Source organism: Elephantulus edwardii, unplaced genomic scaffold (assembly GCF_000299155.1).
Source record: "Elephantulus edwardii isolate Elephantulus edwardi_28Jun2011 unplaced genomic scaffold, EleEdw1.0 scaffold00431, whole genome shotgun sequence".
Classification (NCBI taxonomy): Eukaryota; Metazoa; Chordata; class Mammalia; order Macroscelidea; family Macroscelididae; genus Elephantulus; species Elephantulus edwardii.
In genome coordinates this window covers 1,094,653-1,106,269 of record NW_006400181.1, presented here as the reverse complement: position 1 = coordinate 1,106,269, position 11,617 = coordinate 1,094,653, and the positions used below count along the sequence as shown (strand labels likewise).

Below are 11,617 nucleotides of genomic sequence, written 5' to 3'. Positions count from 1 at the left end.
TAAAAAATTTATATATATATATATATATATAGTTGTTGTTGTTGATTGCCTTTGAGTTGAGCACAGCTCATAGCGACCCTATGAACAAAAGTCCTGAAGCCCCTCTACAACTATTGACATTTATCAAAGTTCATAGATTTTCCGGAGGCATTTTATTTAGGGAGTGGATGCCACTCCTGCTTGTAAATATATGTGTGTATGTGTGTATGTGTGGCTTCTGCATACATATGTTTGGGTGACAGTTCTGAATTATTTAGAGTATATTCCCAGTAGCAGAATTGCCAGGTCAAATGGTATTGTTATTTCCAACTTTCTGAGGAAGCACCATATCGCCTTCCATAGTGGTTGCACCAGGAGGCAAGGATTCTGCAGCTTCATCTGATCTACTTTGAACATGTTGCAAGGTGGAACCAGTCCTTGGAGAGGATCATCATGCTTGGGAGGGTGGAGGGAAAGCACAACAGAGAAAGACCCTCAATTAGAAGGATTGACACAGTAACTAAGGTAATGAGGTTAAGTGTGTCGGAGGCAGTGAGAGTAGCTCAGTATAGGACAGGGTTCAAAGCTATTGTGCATATAGTGTTGCTATGAGTCACAGGCAATTCAACAGGATATAACAACAACAACAACAAAAACAACAAAAACAAATCTTGCATCTGGACTTGTCATTTACCTATGTCTCAGGCTTTGAAGGCTGCTATGAGTTCTTGGGCCTAGTGCGTAAGTGTTGGGATGCTAATTGAAAGACTGGTGGTTTGAATCCATCAGCCATCCTAGGGGAGAAAGAAAGCAGTCTTTTCCAAAAGGAGGTACAGTCTTGCAAACCCAATGGGAGGTAACCAACTGGCAGTGGGTTTAGATGTTGTCAAAAGTTATTCACGAATGCACTTTTGGCCAAAGCTGTAAGATTTGATGTATAATGTGATGTCAGACATTACAATAAAAACTGGGGCTTAAGCTGCCTTCTTATACAACTTCATCCTCCATGTGACCTCTAAAGTGACTAGTGTTAACGAGGGCTGATGTGTCTTTCAAAAAAAACACTTGCACCCTGAATGGTTACTTGTTACAAGAGCTTTAAACACCCGTTTGGCTTGATGTTGACCCTTAAACTCGCATTTCAAGTTCTAATCTCTTCTAAGCAAAGTTGGTATGAACTTTTCCATAATATTTCCATTTTGTCCCCCCTAAACCTCTCAGAATTTCCTTGTCTAAAATATCTGCTGTAATTGCTTCCTTTTTTGGTAATCTCTTTATCTTAATAAATGCTGTACAGTTTTCAGGTCAGAAAATGGATTCTTCTTTTTGTTATGTGCTGTTCAGCCAACTATAACTCATAGCAACCCTATGAATCCTATCCTATCCTGAGCCAACCTCGCTCTCTCCGATTCACTAGCCCCCATTACTATATTCACTGTGTCCATCCATCTCATCCAGGGTCTTCCTCTCCTCCTCCGGCCCTCCACTCTCCCAAGCATGACGTCCTTCTGCAAGGATTGGTCCCTCCTGGTAACTTACCCATAATATCTGAGACAGCTTTAAAATCCTTGCCTCCAAGGAACAACCTGATTTCACTTTCACTCTTTCCAGGGAAAACCTGTTTGTTCTCTTGGCAGTTCAGCATATATTCAATATTCTTCTCTGGCACTATAGTTCAAGGCATTTATTCTTCTTGTCACACCTAGTCCTTGTCCAGCTCTCTGATGCATAGCAAGAAATTGAGTAGAGCATGGCCTGGATCAGGTGCACCTTAGTTTCAAGACTGACATCATTGCTCTTTAGCACTCTGTAGAAGGCCTTGTCTTTTGATTTCCTGACTGCTGGTGCCAAGAGTGTTGATTGTGGATATGAGCACGCTGAAACTGTAAACAGTCTCAATATCACCTCCATCTATCAGGATGCTGCCAATTGGCTCAGTAGTGACAATCTTTGCTTCCTTATGTTGAGCTGAAATTCATATTGAAGACTGCAGTCCTTGACGTTCTGTAGCAAACACTTCAGGTCCTCCTTAGTGTTGGCAAGCAAGGTTGCATCATTTGCATAATGCAGGTTGTTGATAAGTCTTCCTCCACTCCCGATGCCACGTTCCTCCACATAAAGTCCAACCTCCTGAATTATATGTTCCACATATAAATGGAAAAGTTTTGGAGAAAGGCCATATCCCTGATGCATGCACGTCTTTCCTAATTTTGAACCAGACAGTGTTCTATGCTCCGTTCAGGTGACTGCTTCCTAATATAAATACAGTTTTCACATGATACAATTAAGTGTTCTGGGATTCCCATTCTCGTCAAGGTTAGCCACAATATGTTGTGAGCTTTTGCATAGTCAACAAAACACAAATAGACACTCTCTAATACTCTTTTCTTTCAGTCAGGATCCATTTTAAATTGGTGTCCCTAGTGTTACAACCTCTTCTAAACCCAGCTTGTATTTCTGAAAGTTCCGTTTTTCCAGTAGTTTTTGGATAATCTTCATCAGGATCTACTTTTGTGTGATGTTAATGATATTGTTTGATAATTTCCACATTTTATTAGATCACCTTTTTTGGGAATGGAATAAATATGGGTTTCTCCCAGTCAGTTGGCCAGGTTGCTGTCCTTCAGATTTCTGGGTACAACCATGTAAACACATCCAGGGCTGCATCTGTTTGTTGAATATTCCATCAATTGTTGGTATTCCATCAATTCCTGGAGTCTTGTTTTTTTTGCCAACTCCTTCATAGCAGCTTGGACTTCCTCCTTCATCACCTTTGCTTCTTGATCATATGTTGTTCATAAATTTCTCTGCGTTAGCCATTTCTTTTTGGTACAGTGACTCCATGTACTCCTTCCATCTTCTTTTGATACTTCCTGATATTCAATATTCTGCCCAGAGCATCTTTAATTATTACAACATAAAGCTTGAATTTGTTCTTCAGTTCCTTTAGCGTAATAAATACTGAGCTAATTCATCTCTTGATTTTCTGACACTAGCTCTTTGCACATTTAGGTATAGCACTCTGTCTTTCTGGGCTGCCCTTTGGAATCTGTTCAGCTTCTTAACTTCCTGATCTCTTCCCTTGTCTTTGGCTTCTCAACATTCTAGTGCAAAAATCAGAGTCTCTTCTGATACTCATCTCAATCTTTTCTTTCTCCTCTGTCTTTGTAATGACCTTTTTACATCCTTCTTGGATTATATTCTTGATATCCACCCATAGCTCATGAGTGGTCAAGGCCTCAAAACTGTACTTTAGAAAACTAGGAGTCATCTTTAATTATCACTCTTTCCCCTAACCCTTCAGTCCCCACCCCACCAAATTAGAACAGCACGCCAGGCATAGAAGTACAGTGACAAAAAGAAAAGTGATGACTGACATAACCCACCCTGATGTCATCCCTCCTAGCAGGTGGATGATGTTCGTGATCTACTTTGCCTGAAATGAGATGGGGAGAGTTAGGTCATCTTGCAGTGGTCGTGGTAAGCAGTGTTCTTGGGCTCTCTGGCAGCAACAGCCTGAGAACCACACATTCTGGGGTCATCTTTCAAGGCTGCAGAGTTGGAATAATTTCCACTATTTTTCAATCTCTGTCGTGTTTTAAAATTTACATTATCCAATGCTTAATGATAATGAAGTATGAAGTATCATGTTCTTTCTACAGATGAAGTAACAGAATGAGGTGAAGAATCTTGCTTATATTTGAAGGCTAATTACTGTTAGATACACAGATGAAAACTCAGATTTATTTGATCCAAAATTCTTCAACCCTGCACCCTTGACTTCAAAGTTTCTGACTATGCCCACATTTTTCAGTAAATTGTTACACCAATGGTATGCATGTTTTCCTTAATCCAAATCCAGTATTACTAGTATGTAGTTAAATTCCATAAAGGTGTTTTTACATCTTGCTAATTTCCTATCATAGCTGTTTTGTTTTCAAGGTGTCTTCTTTGGAAAAAAGATATATCTTAACTTAGAGACTTTATTGGATTATATTTCCTTGCTCTAGGCAGTTTGACTTCTAATGATTTCTGTATCTAATTGAAGGGTCCATTGAAAGGTGCCAACACAATTTTTATAAAGTCCTTATGGTTATTATGTTAGATGAATCTTGTCTGAAGGCAGAGAGTACCAGTGGAATGTCTTTCTGTATTTGATTGACTACACAAAGACATTTGACTTTGTGGATCACAACAAACTGTGGCTAACTTGGAGAAGAATGGGAATCCCAGAACACTTGATTGTACTTTTGTAAAACCTATACTTGAACCAGCAGTCAGTCATCAGAACATAACAAGGAAATAATGCATGGTTCAAAATCAGGAAGGGTGAACCAGGGATGTGTCCTATATTCATACCTTTTCAGCCTATATGCAGAACAAATCATCCAGGAGGGTGGGCTCTATGAGGAGGAATGTATCATCAAGATTGGAGGAAGACTCATCACCAATCTATGTTATGCAGATAATGCGGATAACATTAATAATGTAGATAACCTTGCTTGCTGAAACTGAGGAGGATCTGAAGCACTTGCTGCAGAACGTCAAGGACTGCAGCCTTATATATGGATTGAACTCAACATCAAGAAAACAAAGATTCTCACCATTGGACTGCTTGGCAGCATCATGATGGATAGTGAAGAGATTGAGATTGTTAACACCTGTAGGTAGCTTGGCTCCACAGTCAACACTGTTGGTACAAACAACTAAGAAATTATAAGAAAAATTGCATTGGGAAAGTCCACTGTCAAGGACATCTCCAGAGAACTGAGGAGCAACAATGTCAGTCTGGAGACTAAGGTGCACCTGATCCAGGTCATGGTCTTTCCAATTACTTGCTAGGTGTTAGAAAGTTGGACAATGACTAGGAATGATGAAGAATTGATGCCTTTGAGCTGGAAAAGAACATTTAATATACCATGGACCTCTAGGAGAACCAATAGGTTCAGCCTAGAGAGGATTAAACCAGGCTGCTACTTTGAGGCAAGGATTCTGAGGCTTTGTCTGACATAATTTGGACATGTTGCAAGGAGGGATCAGTCCTTGGAGAGGGACATCATGCTTAGGAGAGAGGAGGGACAGCGCAAGAGAGGAAGACCCTCGATGAGATGGATTGATTTGGTGACTCGGGTAATGGGGGTAGGTGTGCCAGAGACAAGAAGATTGACACAGGATAGAGCAGGGTTCAGAGCTATTGTACATAGGGTTTCTATGAGTCATAAGTGACCTGATGGCACATAACAACATGTTTATTAACATTTTTATCTGGTGTTTGTTCAGACCTTGTAATAAGTTAGTTGAGTAAATTGGTGCTACTTACTGCTCATGAATGATTGTCTGAAAAAGCCCCAATGTGTTTTGTAAACTTTCATTCAAAATGTTAAAGAAGTGAAAGTACTTAGGGATGCAAATGCTCTCTCATCTGCTTGTGTGATTGGAGAATATTTTTCCTTTCAAACTTAGGTGGGTGAAAATATTTACATTTTTTTCATATTTTAATTTATTTATTTTTCATCTCAATGAACATCTACAGAGATTTTGGAATTCCATTCATTCACTGGTGCACCCTTCTCCCAGTCCCCCTTCCCCCTCCCCCCCATTTGCTCCTCTCCTTGAAAAGCAAAAGAAAAACTCCCTCATTGGTACACAATCCCCCCCGCACCTCCCCCAATCCCACCCCCAACCCCAAATATAATCCACTCTGCAACCCTCATTGCGTACTCCTACGATAAACATAATGCCCTAAAATATAATACTTTTAAACTATTCTCTCCCCCATAGACTTCAATGCCGTAAACATATTTCATCCAGTTTTTCTCAGTTTGAGAAAATATTTACATTTTGATGACAACACTGTTTGGAGACTCACCTTTTCATTCTAACCTCTTTTCATAAAAATGTCTGGGTGGTTTTTTGTTATGTTTTAAAAGAAAACTCCATTCCAGCTGTTTTTATTCAGAAGAAAAATGATTGAGAAGGTTGTTATTAGTGTGTTTCATATTTCCAATCAGAACAAATTAACTTTTGTGTACCTTTCACACGTTTATTTTTTTGTGTACCATTCACACAGGTTCCAAGTTGTACTATTCTTATTTTTGAGAAAAATTTAAACATGTAAAAATAGCTAAAGTTATCCCGAGTTCAGCAATGTTCATACATAATAGATAACTTAGTCCTGTTGACAACACAAAGCAAATTGACCAGGACAGGCTAAATGACTGTTCCAAGATTAATCAATAATTATTCTCTTAAACGCTTCAGTCACAAGACTTACTTATCATTGGTTTTCAACAGTTGACCCAGAGCTTCTTCATGACATTCTTCACTTCTGCATTTCTCAGGGTGTAGATTAAGGGGTTCAGCATAGGTGTAACTAGGGTACAAAATATAGTCACAGCCTTGTCTGCAGAGAAGGAGGTCTTGGGTCTTAGATACAAGAATGAGCAAGGTGCAAAGAATAAGATAGAAACGATGATATGGGAGGCACAGGTGGAGAGGGCTTTGCGGCGTCCTTCAGAGCTGTAAGTCCTCAGAGCGCGCAGGATGATGACATAGGAAATGACCAGCATAGAAAACGTGAGCAAACAGAGTGACCCGCTATTGGCCGTAATCAGAGGCCCCAGGCTGCGAGTGTCCACGCAGGCCAGCTCCAAGAGAGGCATTAAATCACATGCAAAATGGTCCATGACGTTGGGGCCACAAAATGGTAATTGGAGTATGAACAAAAGCTGGACCCCTCCGTGAATAACCCCCAAAATCCAAACTGTTGCTGCCAGGAAACGACACAGGGTCCGACTCATGATGGTGGTGTAGCGTAAAGGCTTGCAGATGGCCACGTACCGGTCATAGGCCATCGCTGTTAACAAGATGATTTCCGCGGCACCAAAAAGGTGTTCAACAAAGAGCTGAGTCATGCAGCCATTGAAGGAGATGGTGTTTTTCTTAGTGATCAAGTCAAACATCATTTTGGGAGCTATGGAGGTAGCATAGGAACCATCTACGATGGACAAACAGGACAGAAAAAAGTACATGGGAGAGTCCAGGGCGGGACTGACGATGATAGTGAGTGAGATGAGCAGGTTACCTGCCAAGGTGAACAGGTAGGTGAAGAAAAGCGCAGGAATTAAGAGTTTCTGCAGATGCGGGTTCTGAGTGAGGCCCAGCAGGATGAATTCTGTGACGTTTCTCATCCTTTCTACCAAGGCAGCTTTGGATAAGGGCACGTGGACCATCTGAAAAGAGAACAGTATTTCTGAGTGATGATATTTTAAATCCAGTAACACAACATTCTATACTTCTATTGTTCCGGTTTGCAGGATCTATAAATCTATAAATTTCTTACCTCTGCTATTTTCAAATAGTCTTAAGAAAAAACAGAAGGAGGTTAGACGTCTTCTTGTTTGTATTAATAAAATAGCATACCATCTTACAAACCTGTCAATAAAAGCCTGATATTATTATAAATTTTTACTTATGTTTGGTTTCCAGAGTTTGTCTCTAAAAGCCTCCCACATTGTAGGTTCACTTTCTTTCACTTTTCTGGGGCAAATTTCATCAACAACAATTATGCGAGAATTCATATTTGCCTGTTGTTGTCGTGTACAACAGAGTTGAAACGGACCCATAGCTGACCCTCTGGCGGGTTTTCAGAGGCAGTTAATCACACGGGAGGAGAGTGCCCATCCTTCTCCTGCAGAACAGCTGGTGGCCTTGAACCTCATGCCTCCGGGGTTGCAGCGCAGTTTCTTGTGCTATTGGCATGAATATGTATAGGTATACGACAATATTCTTTTATTTATTCGAGCACTGAAAAGGTTTAATTTTGATATTTTCCATTGTCCATTTTCTTTTCCACCCCCTTTCCTCAACCCTACCTCCTGTGCACCCCTCACAACAGTATTTTTAAAGTCAATTATATATGATATGAACTTCACAAAACAAATCTGCATCTGACTTAATTCAGCTTAGTTTTCTAATTTATTGTTTTACTCCATCAAATGAAAACTGTAGATGTAGATTTTTTTTTCCTTTCAAAAGTCCCTGAAACAAACTTTCTAAGAGCTTATCAAGGAGATTTTGGTCAACTGTCATGCACATTTTTTCTGGCTCAACAGATTCTTTACTTTTAAATTTTATCAATTCATCTTTGGATATGGTCATGTAAGTAGTAGGATATACGTTGAAAAGTTCATAACATTTCTTGTATGAATTTTGCTTGCATTGAGTCAGTTACCAGATACAAAATTGTGCTCTTTTTATTTATTTATTTATTTAAAATGTTATTATTTGTGTGTACTGTCAAATCAGATCTGACTGTACAGGAGGGAATTGTTCCTCCTTCCCCGGCAGAGCATCTGGTGGATTTGAACCATGCGCCTCTGGGATTGCAGAACAAAAATTGTGCTCTTGCTTATATATTTCTCCTCTTGCAATTTACAGTTGAGAAAAATGAATAATTATGTTTTCCTATCTTTCCTGTGAACAAGTTAGAAACATTAGCACAATCTTTGTTCATATTCTCTTTTTCCTAATGGCACATAATTAATCTATAAAATGGACATGGAATTCCATTGCTAACTGGCAAAAATATTGACTATATATGGGAATATATTATTTTTTTTATGAATTACCTGTACATCACTTTTCAAGAGTGAGTATATATTATTTTCACAAAGGATCGTAAGATGTTTTACTCATTTTCTTTCCTATTTCCTTCTTAAACCATGAATAAATATTATGTACTTTCTCCTTCAAAATTGGTAGAATTTCTATTTTGTTGTAACAAATTTCAGAATTATAAGCTTCTCACCTTCAATAAAAGTGAGGGAAAATTTTCTATTACCTAAAGAGATAGTCACTTAGTTCTGAGTTGTTATCCTTTCTCAATGGCCATTTCTTTCTTAATAGATTAACAAACATTAATTTTTTAACTAGTAGAATTTAGTGAAACAATTCCCAACAGAAACCTACAGACTCAAATCTATTTGGTGAGATAGAAATTCTGACCGGAATGTTACAAAAGTAACTTCAATAGTTTATAGCAACTCTGTACTTTTAGCATCACAGATAAGAGTATCTATTGTCTTTTAGGGTATAACTTTTTCTTTGTAGACCAATCTTTTATTTATTTCCTCAATGAATCTGTTTTTAGAGCTTGATATGAACTAGATTTCCATTAGAGGAAGAGTGTTCAGCACTGATCATGAATGCTGTCCTTACTCATGAAACATCTGATCTGATATATAGATGCTTTTAGAAAATAATTACATGCCACTGTGTCCAAGCAAATTCTTTTTCAGAGGAAAGTAGTAACTTATGATTCAAAGAGTCCAGTTGCAAACTATTTGAGTTAACTTGGCTAAATTAAGACTACTTAACATTTGGGGAAACAAGACTTAATTCTCACTGACCTGGTCTAGTTGATAGTAGATCCCATCATTTGTGAATCACGCCCATTAGTTCTTCTCCGGGCACTTGCAGCACAACCACAAATATTCCATGATCTTGAAATGGAAGCATTTTTAAAATAAATTCTAAATTAAGATTAACAACTAAGACATTAATTTTTTTTGGTTTTCCATAGCTCTTCAAATCTTGCACATTTCAGTTTATTTTGGGGATGTCTGGTGGCCCGGTGGCAAGTGGTAACAAGCTGTACTGCAATCCTAAAGGCACAAGGTTCAAATCCAACAGCTCTTCTTCAGAAGGGTGAACAATATCCTCCTGTGCAATTTACCGCTTCTGAAAACCTGTTTCAGGGTCAGTTTTACTTGATGGCACAGAACAAGAACCACATAACATTATTAAGCTGAATTTACAGAGAAAATGAAATGCTGTAGTTAGGAAACTAGAATAACTTGAGCATTTAATTTCTATTCACTTTCTTGGCTTCCTATAGAAGTTTAAATGAATATTATATATATAACACACACATGTTATAGTTATATTGAAGACATCTTGGAAAAGTATTTGGTAATAAATAAAGACACAAAGGACAAAGCAAAGGTTCACATATCAGAAAAAGCTAGCACAGTGATCTGTAAGATATATGAGTGAAAGAAATCCGCTGGACTGGGCACTGTTTTGTCAAATCAACTCTGGCAATATTTTGGTCTGGAAAAAGTCCTTGAGCACCGTGGAGAAAAAAAAATTCTTTTATACATGATTCAAATCTTCTTTACTGACTCTCTCTCTCTAGAAAACCTCCCAGCTTGGGAAGGTCCCAAACACAAATCTTGATCTTTTTCATCCATGACTCTGTTTCTGTCATTTGTTCACACATCACTCTTCATAACTCTTTCTTTATGCCTCTAGAATGGTGTTTAAATAGACCCACACAGTGCAGAGTTTGGCTAGGCAATGATATCTCAAGGCATCAGAGGATTAATAATTGGACCTATTGGAACCTTTGCCAAAGCACAAGATAGACTTTCACTTACTCCCACTTGCACCTACAGTCATTGGTGGTCATTTTTAGAACTGCAGTTGAGTTTGGGTTAAAGTTAGACAGCTAGGTAACATTGGGCATACTGATTGTTGGATTAAGTAAGAAATGTTCTCTATAAACTGTTTCTAGGATTTGTGACTTTTAAAAGGTATGGGGCAGGAGGGTTCAAAGAATGAATTTCTCTCTTAAGGAGTACAACTAATCTAAATGAGATGCTTGCCCTTACATTGTGATTTTCGATTGTTAAGACTTTCTATTTAGTTATCCTGAGACATTGCAACATTTTTATTGATGATAATTGAGGAGACTAAGATGGCAGGATTGCCTTATTCAAAGACTGGATAATTTAAAGGCATCAATGTATGAATATCTTTCCAGATGAGTATCTTGAGGTCAGATCCTTATGATGTATTAGGGGGTGGAGACGTAGAAATCTTGAGTGACACAGTTTGACCTAGACTGCTATCTTAAAGATTAGCACCACTTTGATAAAGCAGGTCGGACATGGGGTGTGGGGAGGAAAATAGGGTAAGAGTAGCCATATAATGACCATTGCATTGGAAGAGATGAAAGAAATAACTGTTTAAAATGAACATATGATTAGGCATTATATATAAAACAACAGCCTAGAATAAGAGATATATCATTGCAAAGAGGACTGTGAGTGCAGGGGGAGAGGGAGGTACGTAATTGTGGAACAGTTAATGACTTTATATATATAAAAAAGTGAACTGGGAGGGGGAAAGGGAAGGCAAAGGAGTAAAATGTGCAACAATGAATGAATGAAAATCTAACTTCTTTATAAATGGTCATTAAAATAACAATTGAAATAAAGTTGTATTTAAAAAAAGATTAGTCACAGATAGCTACATACTCTTAAGTGCTAGACAAGAAACAATTGCCAAGACCTCTAAATTTGAAATTTAGTTGAAAAGAAATTAAACAGTGGCCTAGTGGCAAGAAGCTGTACTGCAGTCCCCAAGGCACGTAGTTCGAGGCCACCAGCTGCTCTGCGGGACAAGGATGGACAGTGTCCTCCTGTGCGATTAACTGCCTCTGAAAACCTGCCAGAGGGTCAGCTGTCAGTTCCGACTTGGTAGTACACAACAACATCTCTGTAGATGTTCACTGAATCATAAGATTTTGATAAAAATTTAGGCTCCATTTTCAGTCTGCATTTACTTCAGAAAT

The 11,617-nt window shown here is 38.5% G+C and overlaps 1 protein-coding gene across 1 annotated transcript; it reads right to left on the bottom strand.

Moving 5' to 3' along the window:
• Window positions 1–6,266: 6,266 nt before the first annotated feature.
• On the bottom strand, window positions 6,267–7,172 carry LOC102845702 (olfactory receptor 4C45-like). Its single transcript, XM_006902627.1, has one exon. The coding sequence runs from the start codon at window positions 7,167–7,169 to the stop codon at window positions 6,267–6,269; it is 903 nt and encodes a 300-aa protein (XP_006902689.1). The 5' UTR covers window positions 7,170–7,172.
• Window positions 7,173–11,617: the final 4,445 nt, after the last annotated feature.